Below are 19,461 nucleotides of genomic sequence, written 5' to 3'. Positions count from 1 at the left end.
TCAACAGCGAGTAGATCGTAGTGTGAGCGCAGTGACAGCGCGGCGGCAGCGACTAGATCGAGTAATTGGGCTTGATAGGGTGCATAGAGAGCGAGTTGAGCACATCAGGCACGGGATGAGCACAGTATGAGCGTAGCTTGAGCTACTTTGTGGCCACTTGAGACAGAAAATTGTCATTTTCTTGCATCCTCGCTGCGATTGTTAAATTTATTAAATATTTTTGGTCACCGTAAGGTCTCCTATGAGAGCGCATATAACGTGACAGGCCCTTTACACCCTAATGAAAGTTTCTTCTGACAGGGCACAGTATGAGGAAACTTTTCGTATGCAGGGTACTAAAGTTTTGCCATGTCTTTTTTTTTTGGGTAACGTGAGTTGCCGATCAAAAAAATCTTGTTGCCAAACCAACAGAAGTTTATTTTGTTGCTGTTTTTGTTTGTAGTTTAGTCACTTAATTTCAAGGGAAGTTTTGTGAGAACAATCCACCCAAAATGCTGTGACTTTATAGAATAACAGCACAGAGTTGACTGAAGAACTCATCTAAATGTAACACGAGTTACCATGGAATTCCCTATATCATATTACATTTACAGATTTTATGTGAATGAAAAGTTTGACTGTTGCTATTGATTTTCATTGATTAAGATTCTGCTAAACGACCAATTACATGTGCTAAAAAGTAGCCCTGGCGACTTGTGACTCATTTTGATGGGTTGGGTTGTACCAACTGTTTGTCTGAAAATGATTTTACCTATTTTATCTATTCTAAAATTTGGATGTGCCAAATGAGATCTGTGGATCAAGAAATCACCCTTTTACTCCTGTTTTTGTTTTGGTAGATTCTTCAGGCAGTTGCCCATCAGCTTACCTGAAATGCAACAATGGTGTGTGTATTTCCAAGGAGCGGCAGTGTGACGGTGTCAGTAACTGCCAGAGAGGTGATGACGAGGACCCTACTAACTGCCAGGATCAAGGTCGGTAATCATTCAGTATGTTACACCATACATAAGTATGAGCCAAGAGCTCTACTTTGATTTAATAGTCAATGTTCCAACATGGCCAGGGAAGTAAAACTCGGCTGACCTGCATGATGTATGTACTGTCGCTTTCACATCTTCTGGATTGACCCACTGCAAAAGATTGAGCTTTGGTAGTCCCACCGATACATAACCTGACCAGCACTCCAAAAACAAAATGGTCAGTGATGTACTCCTAAAATGTAGTTAGAGTATATGTTTCTCTTTTGTTTTTCTGAAGTTTTGCTGCAACAAGGAAAAGATTTCAGGCTTTTAAGTATTCCTACTTTTTCTTCTTTTTTGTTGTTTTTTTACCTTGCTCCTACTTTTCCTACATTTTTGTTGAAATACTACTATTTTCCTGCTGTTTTGTCCCACAACTCCGAGAAAAACACCAAAATCTCATTGAATATTTTACATGACAGTGTTACACACTGTGATATGTAAATCACACGGTGCAGGGCTTTGACGCAGGAGTACCGCAACTGTACTTCCAAGAGCTTAGTTGAGGATGGAGCACAAGTGTTGTGAGTACAGAACATGCTAAATGAGGCTTATGATGCTGTGGACATGGGTGATTACCACCGAAAACTACTCCTGAAAACCTGCAAAAGTCCTACTTTATCCTGATCGTGTCCTCCTAATTTTGTCCTTTTTTTTTAAAATTTGATCCTACTTTTCTCCCGTTTTTTCACCTTGGTCTGCTTGAAAGCCTGTTATTTGTAAATTAGTTTCCTGTTGCTCAAAACAAGGAGCAGCACGTATCCCAATCACTACTAGACTCCCAGTCATGCAATAATAGTGACCACAAGTCATGCTTCTGGAAGAACATGAACACCACTGAAACCTTCACAACAAACAAATTATGACAAGAGATTTCGATATACAATATTGTTTATTTTAGGCAAGAAGTGCAAAATTACTGGTGCCAACAGTGTTGGCTGATTTTGATTATTTGTGCCAACACCTGGGGACCAATAGTTTGCACTACCTAAACATCATCACATGTATTTATACACTACATATATTATGCAGAAACTGAACACTGCCCAGCTTCCAAACTGTTAAGCCAGCTGCACACGAAGCCAGCTGCAGTAGCTCACAAAATATCCCCGTGTGCAGTGAATTTTTGCTGAGTTTTCTGCCTCGCGAGGCCATGAGGCAAATATCTATCCTGTTTGATTTCTTTCGCCTCATGTGTGCAGTCCGCCTGAGCTATGTGCTGAGCTAAAAACTATCCAATGAAATCACGTAGTCTGTACAGGTGATTTTAAAATATTTTAGTGCAAATATTCTAAAGCCTGCTGGCGTTTGTCCCCATTTTTTAAATCACGCAGCCGACAAACGAGAATAATATACTTTCAATGGCAAGTTAATCTTTTTATCTCAGCACTTAGCTCACGTTGACCAAACATGGTGAGTTTTTTGCCTCGCGAGGCAAAAGAAATCAAACAGGATAGATATTTTCTGCCTCGCGAGACAGCACACTGGGATATTTTGTGAGCTGTATGTGTTGAGACAACGGCCTTGAATGACTTTTTGCTCAGCACGATGTGATGCTCTCGTGTGCGGCGGGCTTTAAGCTGAAGCCTTGTACAACATTGTCATTATAGGTCATTTTTTTTGTCTGAATTATCTTGTTTGACAGAACAGCTGGCATGCATATTAAGTTATGAAAATGTATTTTAGTTTTAGGAATTTTTTTTGACAGCGTGTTCAAGTTGTATATGTCGGTTTTCTAGAAACACCAGTCTTGTGCTTAATTCCCCCCTCCCCCCCCCCCCCCCCCCCCCAGTGCTGTACCCAAAATATTGTCGTCAGAATTACAAGAAAGACTGATTAAGGTTGTAGAAGTTGTTTTGGAGGGAAAATAATAAAAGAGGAGTGTGTAACTTCACAATCACCATAAATTCCACACAAAAATGTTGTGCTTTCGCATACCAGTTTGTACCGTATTAACACATAATTATTACAAGTGTTCCACATTCACGCACTGAAGTAGCTTGAAGATCTAAAAGATGTGAAATAAAATATCTGCTTCACATATATACGGAAAAGTGTGTGAACCATGAATAGTGCATGGCTCAAGAGCACAAGGTGCAGATCCTTAAATCATGCTTCAATCCAGGTAATAATGTGGCTATACAAGTGTAGATGGTACAGCTGCCCCGTGTTGAGGAATATCCAGGTTTCGTAAGTGCTTCCCCCACAGGCCAAAAAAAAAAAAGGTTTCCATTAACATGTAGAATTTTCCTGGGTGAAGGCAGTTTCAACCATGGAATTTGACAGTGCTGTGAACTTCAGTGTGTTATACAACGGAGGAATTATTTCTGCAGTAATTTACCCTGTTTCAGTTCATTTCCTTTTTTCTATTGAAAAGGATGCATGCTGCACCGAATTACATTGCTTATGGTACAGTCTTTGAGTGCTGTATAATCTCATAAAAAAAGGTCAAGTACTGTGCAGGTAGGTCAAGGAGTACACAATTATTAGGTTTCACATTTTATGTTCTAGGTTTGCTGCTCTACTGCATAGGGGATTTTTGCAGGCGTTTGGACTGTATCTTTCCTGGAGGAATGTACTGTCTGACCAAGCAGAGTAGGTGTTTGCAGGCAGAGTACATATTGCAAGATCTCATTATGTTTACTCATTAAACTTAAAAAGACATTTCCCATAAGATTAAGAGTACTCGATATTGATTTCCCAACAGAGTGATACCTACGCATGTCTTTTGATGTTGGAAAGTACAATGTTGCTGAAGTACAATGCTGGAAATGATGTGATCAGGCCATGTAATGTTTCCTGAAAAAGAAATTTTTCATTTTTTTGTTTTGTTTGGATATTTCATTGAAGTTCCATGCAGAAGGGTGGATCCAGAACACAATTTTGTGGGGGGCCAAAAAAAAGTTAGTCCCCCAAGAAGTGGGTAAAAAAAGGACGGCGTGGGGTTCGGCGTACGGCGTATCCCGCCTAAGGGCCCTGCAATTTTTTTGGAATCTAGATGCTCTGTGGTGTGATCTGAGGCAATTTCTGACCTCTTTGGCCAATTTTTTTTGTGAGAAAAAGACGGTGGTGTACGCAGTGCCTGCCTTTATTGTGACGTCACTTAATAAAAAAAATTGGGTTGTTTTTTTTGGGGGGGGAACCATGTCTCCCTTTGGGCGCCCCCCCCCCCTCCCTCGGATCCGCCCGCGTCCATGCACAGTTTTTTGAATTTGTCCTGGTCAAATTTCATTGTTTAAAGTCTGCATGAATGTTGACTGGAAATAGGTTAACCATGAACAACCATGAACAGCAATATTGCTTTGCTTCAATTGTATTACAAACTGGGTAAAACTGCAACATTTTCAGTGTCATTCAATAGGGGATAAAGGGTCCACTGTACTAATTCAAGCCCCATTGAAAACAGTGTAAAATCAAGTTCAGAGCTAAGTAACATGCAAGCCAACATCACTGGGGTTTCTGAAACAAAAATTAAATTATTGTCTTGTCTTTCATCTTTTCATTTCTTTTCAATGTTAGGTACATTAGCCAATTACATTTTTAAATATTCACACCCAAATAAAATCACCTCCCGAAAAGTGATAGTTCCCGAGCCTGCATGTAGCCATTTTACAAGTGGCATCCTTCCACTTTCACAGGCAAATAGGACCCATTTTTCATCCGTGATTTTATCAAGCCTGCCCTCAGATGGAAGCCCCAAAACCAGGGAGTTGATCCTTGGGTATATTTAAACAATTCCACCGTTTTTAAAGCCAAACGGTCTCCGTTTTCAAAAGTAATTATGGGGGGGCACTTTTTATGCTAATCAGCTGGCGTAGAAATTCTCGCTTGAATTCAGTTCAGTGCACCCTAAAGGGTAGGCAACAGGAGCCATTCATCTCACCCAGATGCAGGTCCTTCTTTAAAGGAAATGTACATCATTGACTTTTGCTGTAATTTTCAGAAATGAACTATTTGAGGGTTTAGTATAATACATCAAATATTGTTACACTGACACCTTTGATATTTTGTGTTCGAAAGTGCTGGAAAAACCAAGAAAAACAAAATGTTTAAGTAGTCTGGTTCATTAACTCCACTAAAGATAAAATGGATCAATTTGTAGATGCCGGAAAATTGTAAGGTAAGGGAACCAATCTAGCTGGCCTGCACGTGCACTGTTCATGAACATGTAACCAATAGCAAACAAATTTGGACTGAAAAAAGGGTAAATTTGGAGCAGTAGTTGAAAAAATAGTTAGGTTTTTCCAACGGTGGTCGGCCAACCACCTTTGGAAATGTATACAAAAATACCAATTTTTTGAAAATGACTTAACACCAGGTGCCATAATTTTACAGGATGCTTTAGACTGTCATTACCAACATCCTAGTAACGTATTTCGTAAAACCTTGGTAGTTTTATTTGTCGATGTTTGCAAATGTTGTATTTTCCCTTTAAGTAAATACACCCAAAGAAGAGTTAAAACCATTGTTTTATGCTACACATATGCCCTTTTCCTCTACAGATGTGCAGTATGAATGAGAAGAGAGATAAGAAAACGGGGGGAAAGAATCTTATGAAGTCCATTCACCTCCCCCCCCCCCCCCCCACCCAAAAAAAATACTCTTGGAATATTGAAAATCAGCCGTGATTGCCACTTCCCCTGGCTTCATAGTAGCAGACTGGGGTATATAAATTGGTTCCAATAATCCTGTCATCCTGAATATAACGGCCTTGAAATTCAGGTATTCAAGAATGTACATTGTTTGGAAATGTTGACTTCATTCATTCTGGGTATAAATTGAAATACGATTTTAAGGGCGTGCTATTTTTCAGACTTTTGTCTGAAATCAGACTATTTGAATCAGAGAGAAAGACATTAGTGTTGAAAGAAATGCATCCAATTTTCAGATTTTTTTTTTTAAATTGACAATGTCATCCCTCAATGGCCACTGATGCACTTTATAGAGCTCAAAATATGTATTATACTATTTTTAAGAATATACAAATCAGTATATTGTTATTATTTAATAATTTGAACCCTTGCAGATTAAAGCAACAAACAAACAACAACAAAAATAAACACAACTTCCTTTTTACCACACCATCACCCATTTAGTTTGATTTCCTACACTGTTTTTGTACAGATGTGCCAAAAAGGATTCAATTTGGATAGTGCAGACTTCATTGTATGTGAAAACTAAGTAAAGTGTGTTGCATATATATATGCTTAATATACATTACATGTTTATGGAATTCTAACAAATCGTCACCGACACCACAAAGTAACACTCATGTACATACCGGTAAAAACTAGCAATCGGAGAAAACGGCATCTAAAGTTGAACGCCTTCTAGAACAACACTTTGGGTTTCTCGTTGTGGACACCTGATGTATTGATGTCATTAAATTTGCTGTTTTTGACCCGTTTGTGTATTAAAACAACAAGAAATAAGAGAAAAAAGATGAGTGCTAGTTCGTGAAACCAAAAAAGCTGCGAAACTGTAAATTTTCATTTTCACGAAGTAGCACGCTTCAATGTATTACAACACTAGAAGAGTGTTACTTCGTGGAAACGGAGGTCAGCGCGCGCGCGCTCAAACAAGAAGAGTGTTACTTCGTGAAAACGTTTTTGCTCGCATTTGAGCAGAGTGCACGCCATACATTACAATGGTAAATGGAACTTGAGTGTTACTTCATGAAAACGAAAATTGTCACTTTCGCGCAAAAGTTGCCATGGATAATTAGCGTAATTATTAAAGTAAAGCTCTTGAAGCTTTGAAACTTTGTGCAATGGTAGGCCTTGATGAATAATGTTTAAATATGTACAAAACTGAAAATCGAAAAAAAATATGGTTAAACACGTGGAGTGTTACTTCGTGGTGTCGGTGACGAAATATGTTGTTACAGTGATCATAGGTACCAGGACACTGTCAATATCTTTATAACAAATTTGAAAATGGAGATAAATATCCAAGTATTTTTTTTTTTTTTTTTAGTATCATTTCATTTTTTGTTTGATTGCAGCATTCAGGGGTTCTCCATGGTGTCACAAACATTCCAATGAGAATCTCCATATTGTACATGTTATGAAATGTTGATAGAATACATCAACTTGTCTCTGTCCCCTGGGCACTTACAAATCAAATTCAAACCCCTGTAAGTGCCTGTTGTACTGTTCTTGCCTATAACCAGGGGCATATATCAATTCCATTCCTGTCAGCACCATGATAAATAAAGCCCAAATTATCTCTGCCTGAAGACTGACAAATCTCCACGGTTAAATCTACATAGGCAAAATCACAGTATCTACAAGAAAGACATATCCCCTAGAGGAAAGATGCTATCTGTAGAGCTAGAAAGAAAGAAATTAATGTGTCCGTTTCTCCTGACGAAAAAGATCGCTGGTCGATGTTTCGAATAAGGGATATAAAAGGAAGCCATGCAGTAAACACAAGGGGATTGTGTAGATGAGTGAATCTTGTTGACATGAGCTGTATTAGAATTTTGTCTGGATCCCACTGGCTTTCAGTTGGGAATGAGAGTGTTACATGTAGTATTTGTCGGACCATAATCAATTGAGTTTTGTAGGAGTGTGTCAGTCAGTGACACTGTAGTTTCACACCGGCAGCTGGGGGAAGTGATGCGTGCTCCATCATTGTTAGAAACACTTACATTGGTTCTTGAAGAAAGGGATGGATAAGAATCTTGATGATACATGTACATTGGAGCAATCATCTTATCAAGATGTCTTTGCATTAAGAATAGATGAAAATGAAAGCTTTTCTTTGAAATCTTTTTTTTTTCATCTTTTTTTTTTCTTCTTCTTTTGGCTTTATGACTAGCTGCCTGTGAGGCAAAATTAGATTTTCATTTTTCAACATCAGTCTTAATTTCAAAAAGACAGCAGCAGCTGAAGAAAGCTTCTGGACATGTTCAATAGATTCCTGTGTTTTGAATACAAATAAATGAGTTGTGTTAGGTATTTGTCATTTTGTACATTTCTTGGGAAGACCAAAAACTAACATATAGAGGTAATAAACATTAAAAAGGTAATGTAGTGGACTTTCGTTTTGCTATGTTTTGAACCTCTGTTGGACTCTTGGTTCTTGAAAGAATGTTTTAAATGTTAACGTTTTTGAAAAAGTTTAGGAAGAAGTTACAAAAAACTAAACTTAATGATGATGTTCATGTCAGTGTAAATGCAGGCTTTCAAGTATTCCCACTTTTTCCATGTTTTTGTTACCTTACTCCTATATTTTATCCTAATGTTTGTCCCACAACTCCGAAAAATGAAATCTCATCTAATATTTTTGATAACAGTGTTACACACAACGTCACAGAGCTGACAAATCGGCGAATCGCCAATTTTGAGATTTTGTCGTTTTTGTGGTTTTAAAGGTTGTTCTTTCAAGTATTCATGCCAAAATTCTTAATTCTTCTCTGAATTTTGAGATTCAGAGCCCACCTTCCCCCCCCCCCCCCCCTCGGTATGTCAGCACTGCGACGACAAGTCCTAATTTTTTTATCCTTATTTTGTCCTACTTTTGTCCAGCTTTTTTTTAATGTTGATCCTGCTGTTCTACCTTTTTACCTGGTCTGCTTGAAAGCCTGTAAATGAAGATTAATTATTTTTGAAGGGCTAAAGAGCATACATGTATGAACATTAGAATTTGTAAAGCACTTCTCCTATTTTTCAAAAACTTGTAATAGATTTGTAGAGGTACATGTGTACACAGTGTCTCTTGAATGTCACTTGAACCGCTAGAACACATTAAGGCATAAGTAAATTACACTTACAAAGTACAACCTTCCTTATGAGCGGAGTGTTTTCACTCTGCTACACCATGTTATTAAGTGCATACATATTGACAAGCCCTTCACTGTTGCTTTGTAGCCAAGGCGCTCTAGGAATCTGCAAATGTTAGGTTAATGATAAATTTCCACTAATCACCATTTGTGGTTACACATGACACTTAAACACACATTCAAAGGAAGAAAAATTGTAGGGGCTTGTTTTTTTCCTTTTTCTTTTTTACCATGAGCTTTATTTGTTGTTTATTCACAGTACTAAAAATTTCTTGAAGCCACAGTTAATAATTATGGTTTCTGAAGGCGGGATACAAAGTTTGGAGTTTTCATAGCTGCATACTTGTTTATTTGAATAAAGGTAGAGGTGTTTTTAGTTTACATTCGTTGTTGGTAAGCCTGTCAAAGGCCTTTATCACATGAATAGACAAGAAGTTTATCAAACCTGAAAGGTGTTTACATGTTAGAAGTGCAAGGCTTTTATTATAAAAAGGATGATGGAATAATGAAACACCATTGGCTATCAGGTGCTGAAAAGCAACCTTCTATCAAAGGGAGAATGTTGCCGGCAAAAGGTGTCATCTAGATGTTAAAAGTGCAACTTTTATGCCAAGTACACTATGCCACACATATCCTGCCATGCAACATCACAGACAGCTTTTTACACTCTCCAAAACAAGATTTTAACAAACCCGTTTCACACCAGAAAAAAACCAGCACAACTAATACACAGATCAGGTGCTCTACAAAGGTAAAATTCAGCACTGGTAGGAATAGAGCAGGTCCACGTAAAAACTCAGGCACATACGCTGGGGGGGGGACTCAATTGGACTATGTTTTCAATTGTAACTTAGAAACCACCAAAAAAAGACATGTGTAGCAGGTGAGTGTCAGGTACTTGTCTCTTTGACAATTTTTTATACAGGGCAAAAAAAAATGAAGTAGGCTTATGCAGGGTTTTTCTTTCTTTAAAGGGAATATACAACATTTGCAAACATCGAAAAATAAAACTACCAAGTTTTTGCGAAATACCTTAACAGGATGTTGGTAAATGACAGTCTAAAGCATCCTGTAAAATTATGGCACCTGGTATACTGTCATTTTCAAGAAAAGTGGTATTTTTGTATCAATTTCCAACGCTGATCGGCCGATCAGCGTTGGAAACAACTGGCTTTTTTTCAAATACTGGCCCCAATTGACCATTGCACTTGTTTGCAATCGATTACAAACCTATGAACGGTTACGAGCCAGCTAGACTGGTTCCCTGACCTTACAATTCCCCAATGTATGTAAACTGCTCTGTTTCTTCTTATATGGAGTCAGGGAACCAGACTACAGGAAAATGATCGTTTTTCTTGGTTTTTATAGCATTTTCGAACCCAAAACCTCCAAAAAGTCAGTGTAACTATATTTGCTTTATATTTCCAACCCCCCAATTCCATCCATTTCTGAAAATTACAGCAAAAGCAAATGATATATATTCCCTTTAAGTACAAGAATCATTCAAATCACTCATGTACTTTTAAAGTTACGGAATTTTAAACACAACCACTGTTTTAAAGTTTTTCCCACGGATCCAAGAAAAAGGTGTGCATTCTTTCAGCAAAACAAACACAATTCACACACATCCCTATGTGACTTGTTTTCGTTTTTCTGAAAGAACACTTACCTTCTTGTAATCCGTGGACAGAACTTTAAAAAGGTGGTTGAGTTTAAAATTTTGTAACTTTCAAAGTACGTAAGTGATTTGAATGATTCTCATACTAAAAGAAAGCCTAGATTTTGAAAGTGTTACATGCAGAACTTCACTAAAACAATGGTCCCGACATTTTAGGTTTTGCCTTTATTTTGACTCGCCCTGTAGATGGATCCAGAGATGTGCTCGTTCCTTAGTGATTCTCGAACAATATTACAGCTCTCTTTCCCTTTACAAAATCATCATTTCCTCAGAGATTTAGTTGCAATCAGATTTGGAGAATTAACATCTGTCTAAGCTTTATTTGTATTGTATGTGCACTTATGACTTCCTCACTGTAGTTTCTAATATCCATGCAGACACAGAATTGCAAGGAAATCTCCCGAGATCTGACTTCTTACCTCGCTGATAGTTGCTGATCACCGGAGGCAATCTCTGCCTTTCTGTAGAGCTGCAGCTGGCCTCATTTCTAGCTTCTTATCTCATTTCAATGCATTTCTTTTCTGCCAAAAAGCAAGATTGGTAATCTCCTCATCATGCCTTGGAGGTATGGACCGGAGCTTGGCACCATGAATCCGTAATCTGCTGCCATCTTTTGTCTGGTAATTGATACCCCTCACAGCGCTCACGTTAACTGATTAATTCCCTTTTGTTTTTTAATTAGACTCTGCCGATTGCACCTGTGAGAATGGAGGCACGTGCATGGTGCGAGAAAACTACCTTATCTGCCTGTGCCCAGACGATTTCACCGGTGAGCGGTGCCAGTACATCGGGAGACGTGAGTATTTTAATAGTCAAACAAGTTAAACAAAATCAGTTGATCAGCCACGTCTGATTGTGGCATGATCCTGAAACAGAGCTCCCAAGATTGTGCCTGTGAATAGTTGTTATGCAGGACAAGCCTGTACATAGATGGTTTTCAGGTCCGACCAGACATAAGTTCAACTGGAAGAGCAAGGCATATCATCAAAATTAAGCAACATTAACTATAGAGGAGTTACAGCACATATTACTTTTAGTTTCATGTTCTGGAATACGTACTTATCCCTGAGGTATGATAGGCCTTCTGTTTTCATCATTTGGAATCACATCTTTTGGATGGAATGGTAAGTTACATGGTAGGCCTGGCTACTTCATCAGTGCAAGAATCCAGAAAACCCTTGTTAGTGGCTAGTTGCACATCCCAATGTGCTTATATGGGTTTTCTACAATTTAAATGTATCATTGATAATATAAGTAGCATTTTGAATTCTTCTTACAGTCTTCAAATTGAATCTCAATATTGGATTTTAAATTGCAATATAGCAAACTTTGTGTGCTTAGGGGAAAACTAGTTGATTCCTGTTATGATTCTACTCTCCATGTTGATTCTGATCCTGTCTGATTAGTATAACTGTGACTTTTCTGTGTCAACAGGCAAGCATGTGAGTGCAGTTATTTCTCGATGTAACTGTAAGAATGGAGGAACATGCACACCTACCAGCTCAGGATTTGGCTTTGTCTGCAACTGTTTGCCTGGCTATGGGGATTACGACTGCAGTCAGAACAACAGTCTGGTGCACGGTGAGTTCAACAGCAAGGAAGGTTGTACTCAGATGGATTCAGGTCCTCACAAGTTGTAACAAATCCTCCACTTACCAGTCTCAAGTCAAGTAACTAACAAGCACGGAGTCATAGAGACGTCAGAGAGGCGTAAATTCAATATTGGGCTTTGCCCTTCACCTATGTAATTTCATACTCGTCCTGTACTCAGTACTCTGCAAGGGCAAGCGAGAAGAAATTGCACATGGGTTGAGTTCCACCTGAGTAAGCTTGAGCATTTTTTTCTCTTTAGACCTCTGTCCTTCATGAATAACCTATTTTTGAACAAACAAGGTGTTAAAAATGATAGATATGTGACAAAGGCATTCCTTTGTCATCACTTATCCCTTGTAAGTTGTATCCTCTTCATATAACTATTGACCCGACTCGTGATTTGACTCTGGCAATCTTATGCATAACAGCCATCCTAAATTGTGTACATTGTTATTTTAGGCCAATTTTTTTAGTAACTTGGATTACGGATCTGCGACCAAAAAAAAATGCCACTTTCGATGATCCCTCCTAAAAGAAAACATTTTAATAAGTCTCACCTTCCTTTAGCAAACATATTTTTTTTATTCAATTTTAAACTCGCAATCCTGGCGTCAGACCAAAAATAGAGAACGGAAACTGTTCATTTCCTTACCACCTTGCTAGATGCTCGTGGCTTGATGCTTCACACAACAGTTCTCACCCCAGGGAAAGTATCTCTCCCCGGGTTTAAAATATTCAACCCTGATCCCGAGCAGGGATGAACTCGCCCCAGAGAAAGAGCAATCTTGGGGGTGGCTCGGGGGGTGAGAATTTCAAGTGTGAATCGTGGCTTCTTTTCACCCGTGCATCGCCCGGTGCCACCGGTTAATAAACACAAGTTTTTGATTACATTTTAAACTTGCAATCCTGGCGTCGGACAAACAAACTGCAGGCCTTTTCACACAAGACAAAATCTTGGCGTGCAGTTTGTTTATAATTCAAACATTGTATGCAAGAAGATTTTATGAGCTAATAATATGATTGATTGAACATGAACCATTTTGCAATATGAAGAGAGTATATCATTAGTATATCATTTTTTTGTATTCAGGCATTTTCTGGTTTCATCTGTGTTGTATATTGCATGCAGGAGGTGCATCTTCCACTGAGTATGGCATTGCAATGGGTGCAGCTGTGGTGGCTGTCTTGCTGGTACTCTTTGGTGTCGGTCTCTGTCTGTGCGTTATCTTGCAGTATCTCAAACAACAACGTGAGGGACCTGATGGACAGTACAGACCAGCACTCAGTAGGGATGTGTACAGTGTGGAGGCTGTTAATATCGGTGAGGCCTACATGGTTGTCATTCGGTGGGGGGCAGGCCCCCCCCCCCCCCCCCACTTTTTAAAGTGGGCGGTATATATCGTTTGGCCGCCTCCCCCACTTTTTCTATCCCCGAATAAAGATTGTAGCCATCACATGATTCTGTAGCTCAGAATAGCTGGTTTAATGACTCCAAACTCGAAAATGATGTTTAAATGATGGGTTATTTTCCTCAAAAAAAATTGTTAAAGTGGTCAGAAATTGCCTCAAATTGCACCACAGAGCGTCCAGAATCCAAAAATGTTTGGGGCCCTTAAGCGGGTCCCGAACCTCACGCCGTTAGGGCTATGCACTGCACGCTCACATAAGTTCTGATCAAGGTATGACCCCCACTTTAAAAAAGTGATTGACGCCCTTGGAGACCTAGCTCATGAAACCATGTTAAAACTGAACAAAATCTACATTCTGAGAATTAATTAAAATTCATGCAGTGTTGTATGCAGGCTTACAAGCGTCTCAAAACTTGCAGCATTCCTTTCAGACTGACTCTTCAGGAACAAGGCTTATTCCCGGTAGAACCAAACCTTGTTCCATGCATAATTGATGTTTCTAAGGCTGTTCAAAGTGGGAAGAGATTTCTGATTTGGAATCAGTAGTATTCCTGGTTGAACTCTCCAAGTGTTTAAAGGTAGAGTAGATCATTTGCAGCTATCCAAAAAGTAGATGGCAAAATTATTGTTAAAAAGCTTACTTGGTTTAAAGATACAGAAGGCAATAAACTGTCTGTGAAATTATACTTTTTGGCGTGCTGTCATTTTGAAGAAAGCAACAAAAGAAGGCCATTTCTGAAGATGCGTCAAGTGATGCATTTTTGGAAATTTCCGATAGTAGTTGGTTTCTTATTCGGCAAATCCGTGCATGGGTGCGCAAAAGTGTTGACGCGAAGCACACGCACATGTGTGGTTGCTATTATTCGTCAGTTCAGTGCATGACATCGCATAGCTGCTGAATGAGAAAGTGTCCCAGATGCTGATTTCAGGCGCATTTCAAAACATGGTACCTTTGAATTGAAATCGAGATCCTACAATATTTGCTCATAATATACAGCATTTCACAGGGCTAAAATTTCATCAGGTTAGTTGTTGAGCACCCGTCGTTAGATTTTGAGCACTTTTGTTGTTTCAAACAAACAAAAAATTGATGTGACCAACTCTCTACCCTACCTTTAAAGGCACTCCTTAAATTCAACATCTTCAAAAACTCAGTGAATTCCCAATTTTTTTTCTAGAAAGTGTGGGGAAGTGTCTCCTGCTCTCACTACCTCACATTTTTTACACAAAAAAAATTAGCCTACTCAAGAAAAATTGACTTCTCACAGGTCTATTTTTGTTGTTAAACTGATGTAAAGTTAATGCTTTATTAGTCAAGATATTTTGTCATTTTGCTTTTTAGCAGGTGACTTGTTCCCCTTGATCTGATTAGTGTTATCCTTAATAAGACTCAAGTCACTATTACTGATCTTCAGGGAAGCTTTCTCTCCAGTTTTATTGATCTCAGTGATTATCCACACACACATTTTTTTATCCCTTTTTAGAAAAGGAATATCATCAATCCTTGATACGATGTGTGATTGGAATACCAGACTGACGTTTTGTCTGATTCAATTGCCAGTTGTGTGTATGTAACATGCAATAGTAATCAATTTACTAAAGATTGTAATTTCATCTTCAGGTTTGAATTCTGTGGAGCCCAATGACTACATTCCTCCCAGCTATCACCAATGCACTCATCACTCATCCCGTGCCAGTGTGGCTACCCCTGATGGATCCATGGATGGTACCCTGACTCCTTCAAACCCAAGCTACCAACGTCACATATGCCGACAGCAACGCACACCCGAAAGCCCCCCACCAAACTACGACACCATCCTGAAACTTGCCCGGGACTTGAGCCCCTTCTATCGGATGTTTACCAGCAAAGGAAGCCTGAACTTTAGCGAGACTAGGTCCCAGCCCCCCAGCTTACGGGACCAAGACAGTGTGCCTAATACAGGGTCTTTGAATACGCCCAGCACCCCCTGCAATGAGTGCTTTGAGATGAAGAACATGCCTGATCCCAAAGAAGACACGTGATTGGTTGGGGAGCTGGCCAATCAGCAAACAGTATTAGCCAGTGATGTCATGTCTGTGTGTGTGCGTGGAATCATGGGATAGGCCACTCTATATCAATATTATGCACTTGAATGAAAGCTTAGCTGGAAAACTAACACTGACTGGAAAACTTAAAAGAAATCGTTATGGAAAACATTTAAATATTTTTAAAGTTGGGCTGGGACATGCCAATCACTGTTAATGGGAGTTGGCAAGGGGTGTTGTATAAAGCCTGTCTATGATACACCTATTGTCTACCTTGAGTTGCAGGGATAAAGGTCGACTGAAGTGATATATTTTTAACCAGTTCGCGCCAGAGGCCGAGTATACATACAAACGTTTTGCTGTATTCAGAATGGATCACAGATAAGCACGCAGGGAGCGAGGCCAGAAATATCTGTCAGAATAATCTTGTCTTCAATAATATCATGTGGAAATAATCCCTGTGTGAACTGGAAGGGTGGTGACAATGTGTCAGCAAACCACTGACAATCAATGAGGCACATGTCCCTCGCTTTCCCACAAATAACCATCTCAAAGTTAGCACTGTTTACATCCAACATATGTTGAGAACGTGACGATTTGCAGCTATGATTTGATCATTGCTAATTGCCCAAGATCAAGTACAAGTTTGCAAAGTTGCTGTTTTCAAGCACATTATGATTCCTAGGATTGGTTTTATAACATATTCTGATGACACATGTCACTAGATCAGTCAGATGCTACAGTCGTTGGATCACAACACTTCAAACTGAAGGTTATTATGTACTCAATGCAAAAAGCAAAGCAAATTTCACATCTCCCACATGGGTAAATATCATAAGAACATTCCACAATACTATTTAGGCAAATATTCATCTGCCAGCTCATTTTTGTGAAGCACAAACTTGCCTGTACCAAGACCAGTTCACACTTGATGTAATTTTCAAAGTGGAAGGAATGTGTTGGGGTTATGGTGAATGACACAAAGAAATTGCAATTGCTGAAGTTTACACATTCACTTTGCTCTCACTTCTCCTTTTGCATGAAGGAACTAACGTTTACATTTTTTTATAAAAAACAATTTGGTGAATTGTCCATGAACAAAGAACAAAAGAGATCCAGAACAAATTTGACTTTTTATTTTCAGTGATCTTCAGTGACAGTTTCTCTTGCTCTAAAACTTTATGTGTCAGATAGCCAGATGTACTGTACATTAGACGAGAGAAATTAATCTGACTGCTTCTTGTACGCATACACTCAATGGAATGAGTAAATACAAGATTCAGGACACTAAAAAAAGACGATCATGTTGAATGTCTAGACCATTTGGAGCACTCTGTACACTCACAGGGACCTTTTCAATGGCAAAGAATTGTTTTGGCTATTGTTCACGGCCCAATTTCATGGCCCTGCTAACCACAGAATTTCGTGCTTACGATCACCATTTTGTGCAACAGCACTAGGGAAAAATTCTGTGCCACATTACCGGATGTACGCATGCGCAGAAGCCAAAATTCCTTGCTAACCCGTGAAATATGCTTACCGTAAGTACAGAATTCTTTGCTACAGTCAGCAGGGATTTTTCGCTAACAGAGCCATGAAATTGGGCCCAGATTTCTATTCATCACGGGGCAGTTGCTTTGTACCATAGCTGGCACAATGCTTTCACCATGGAAGGGGGCCTCAGGGAGTGTTCCGTGATAGGGCGATCGTGTAGTGTAGGGCCCGGTTCCTAAAGGGAACAAATCCACTTTAAAATTATTGGACCTACCAAACTAGTTGGCGACATTCTCAATAAACAGGTATGTCATAGATAGAGGGCAGGGTTTTGATTTTTTGAGGGAAATTTGGGGGTAAATGACGATGACAGCACGGTGACAACACGCGACCCGAAAATAAAGATGGCGATCACCGCGCAATGTACCATGAGCACGCACGGCACGCTGAATCGCAAGGCACTAATCATGATTTCTACCCCAAGAATCTGTTCAAAATTGCAAAACGGGTGTCATTAGAATTGAGAAAAGTCTGCTTTTGATTGTAAAGGTGATTTTTTGAGCAATAAAAAACATTTTTGACTCTAATTTGATCAAAACAAAACAGGGGCCCTACACTTCACAATCGCCTGTAATAGCATGCTTGAAGTGGTCTACAATGTATATTTTAAATTGCAAGAATAACATGCTTGTTTTCATTCAGGAGCCATGAATATCATTTCCACAATGCACAGTCACAGCACAGACATCCAGAGAAACTTTATTTTTTGTACTATGCATATAAGTATCAATTCTATAAACACACCATACTTGGTGGGTTTCTTCTCACACTGGTGCCATCTTTGGTTTGTATTCCATGCGGATGTAGGAAGTGTTTGGGCTGATTTGGTGGGGCAAGTACCTAATCTTGTCTTGCACTATGAAAGATTGTGCATGCTCTGAAAAGGACAGTCAAAAAGTGTCTGTAATACTCATTTTGGTGTACACTTATCAGGACACTCTAAAGTGCCACTTGCAGGCTAGGCTGGTGCCCAAATGTGTTATTTTACTACACGCTGATTGCTGATTAAGCCTGGGAATCTGACAGTGATGGCAACAGTGTGACAACAAAACAGTTCCTTTTTGACAGTACTACTGTATTCAGAAGAAATGTGTACCATATGAAGAAATTGTACTATTTTGCGTGAGAGAGAAAGAGATATAGATGATATAGATAACAGCTTATATTTCTTGCAAACTAATTTATATACACAGCACATCTACATAATAATTACATATTTTAAGACTGTGTTTAATATGGGGTCTTCAAGATTGGAAACTGACCATTGTATGATTGTAGGTAGTGTTTTGGGCAACGAACACTTGCAGCAGAAAATGTCAATGTTGAATTCAACTGGGGGAGTCCCTACTTTTATTTTACCTGTACCAGTTCTTTTGTACTGTTTGAAACACTATTTTAACTCTTTGAGTATGATCATTGCCTTAATTAGATGGAATTAAAACAATGCACTATATAATTTCAAGCCAATATATTTTCAAATGGCGCAAATACACCGAGTTAATTATTGTACAGTTATTATACTGGTTCAATGACCATTATTGAACTCATTTAGATTAGCTGTCAACTAGTCAAGTTCTTGTAAAAGGTTCTCGCACTCTCTCACTTAGAAACTGTGTTTTCAGTTTTGGTGAGATGCTGTTGTGCATTTCATGAACAACTGCCCAGTAGCGTATAATGGGGCTGACATCTCTACAATACTAATCCAGAGCAGTGTTACAGGTATAAGTTTTAGGGAAAGTTTTCCATACTGGGCCTGTGTGGGCCACCACTTTTTTTTTCAATTAATTTTCAAGTGCCAAAATGTTGCATCACTTACTTCATTGAGATTCAAACCTTGAACTCTTGTTTGAAACACAACACTTTTACCAGCAGGCCACCAAGATCGCTTGTTGCGATAATCAATCTTTGGACGTATTTAAAGTATCCATTGAAATAAGACTAATGAACGGTGAACTAAATATTCATGAGAAATTAAAATATTGACTTCTTTTCTTTTGGTTAGTTTGTTTAGCGAATCTTACTCCTGCATACAAATTGGGCATTTTATTTGTAATTCACTTTTCATAACCATTTATAGTATGGCGAAAGGATTGTGTTTTTAATTTCATGATTTATTTACATCACTTTTCCAATTCCAACTCTTGTTTCTGGTTTTATCATATTCTGGAATTTGATTCAAAGCTTCCTTTTCGCATGGTTTTGCCCAAACAGGTTATCAAAGGGAAAAGCACTTTTAAAAAGGTACATCTTGACTCGTGATCGTTATACCATGTTTGCTCTTCAATTATGTTTTGAATTAACATAGCATACTCAATACATGTCTCCAATTATCTTGAATAAACAAACAAGGGGTTAACTGATCTGACCTTGATGTTTACTATTTACGTTAGAGTTCTC

At 38.8% G+C, this 19,461-nt stretch overlaps 1 protein-coding gene across 1 annotated transcript; it reads left to right on the top strand.

Moving 5' to 3' along the window:
* The first annotated feature begins 280 nt into the window (after positions 1-280).
* Positions 281-19,448, top strand: LOC119731888 (delta-like protein 1). The gene is made up of 6 exons (XM_038205172.1): positions 281-323; positions 840-974; positions 11,166-11,279; positions 11,918-12,064; positions 13,206-13,397; positions 15,107-19,448. Exons 1-6 carry the CDS (start codon positions 281-283, stop codon positions 15,505-15,507), a joined length of 1,032 nt encoding a protein of 343 aa, XP_038061100.1. The 3' UTR covers positions 15,508-19,448.
* Positions 19,449-19,461: the final 13 nt, after the last annotated feature.

The sequence above is a fragment of the Patiria miniata genome, unplaced genomic scaffold (assembly GCF_015706575.1).
Source record: "Patiria miniata isolate m_02_andy unplaced genomic scaffold, ASM1570657v1 HiC_scaffold_24, whole genome shotgun sequence".
Taxonomy (NCBI): domain Eukaryota; kingdom Metazoa; phylum Echinodermata; class Asteroidea; order Valvatida; family Asterinidae; genus Patiria; species Patiria miniata.
The sequence above is the reverse complement of the archived record's forward strand: the minus strand, read 5'-3'. Positions and strand labels throughout refer to the sequence as shown.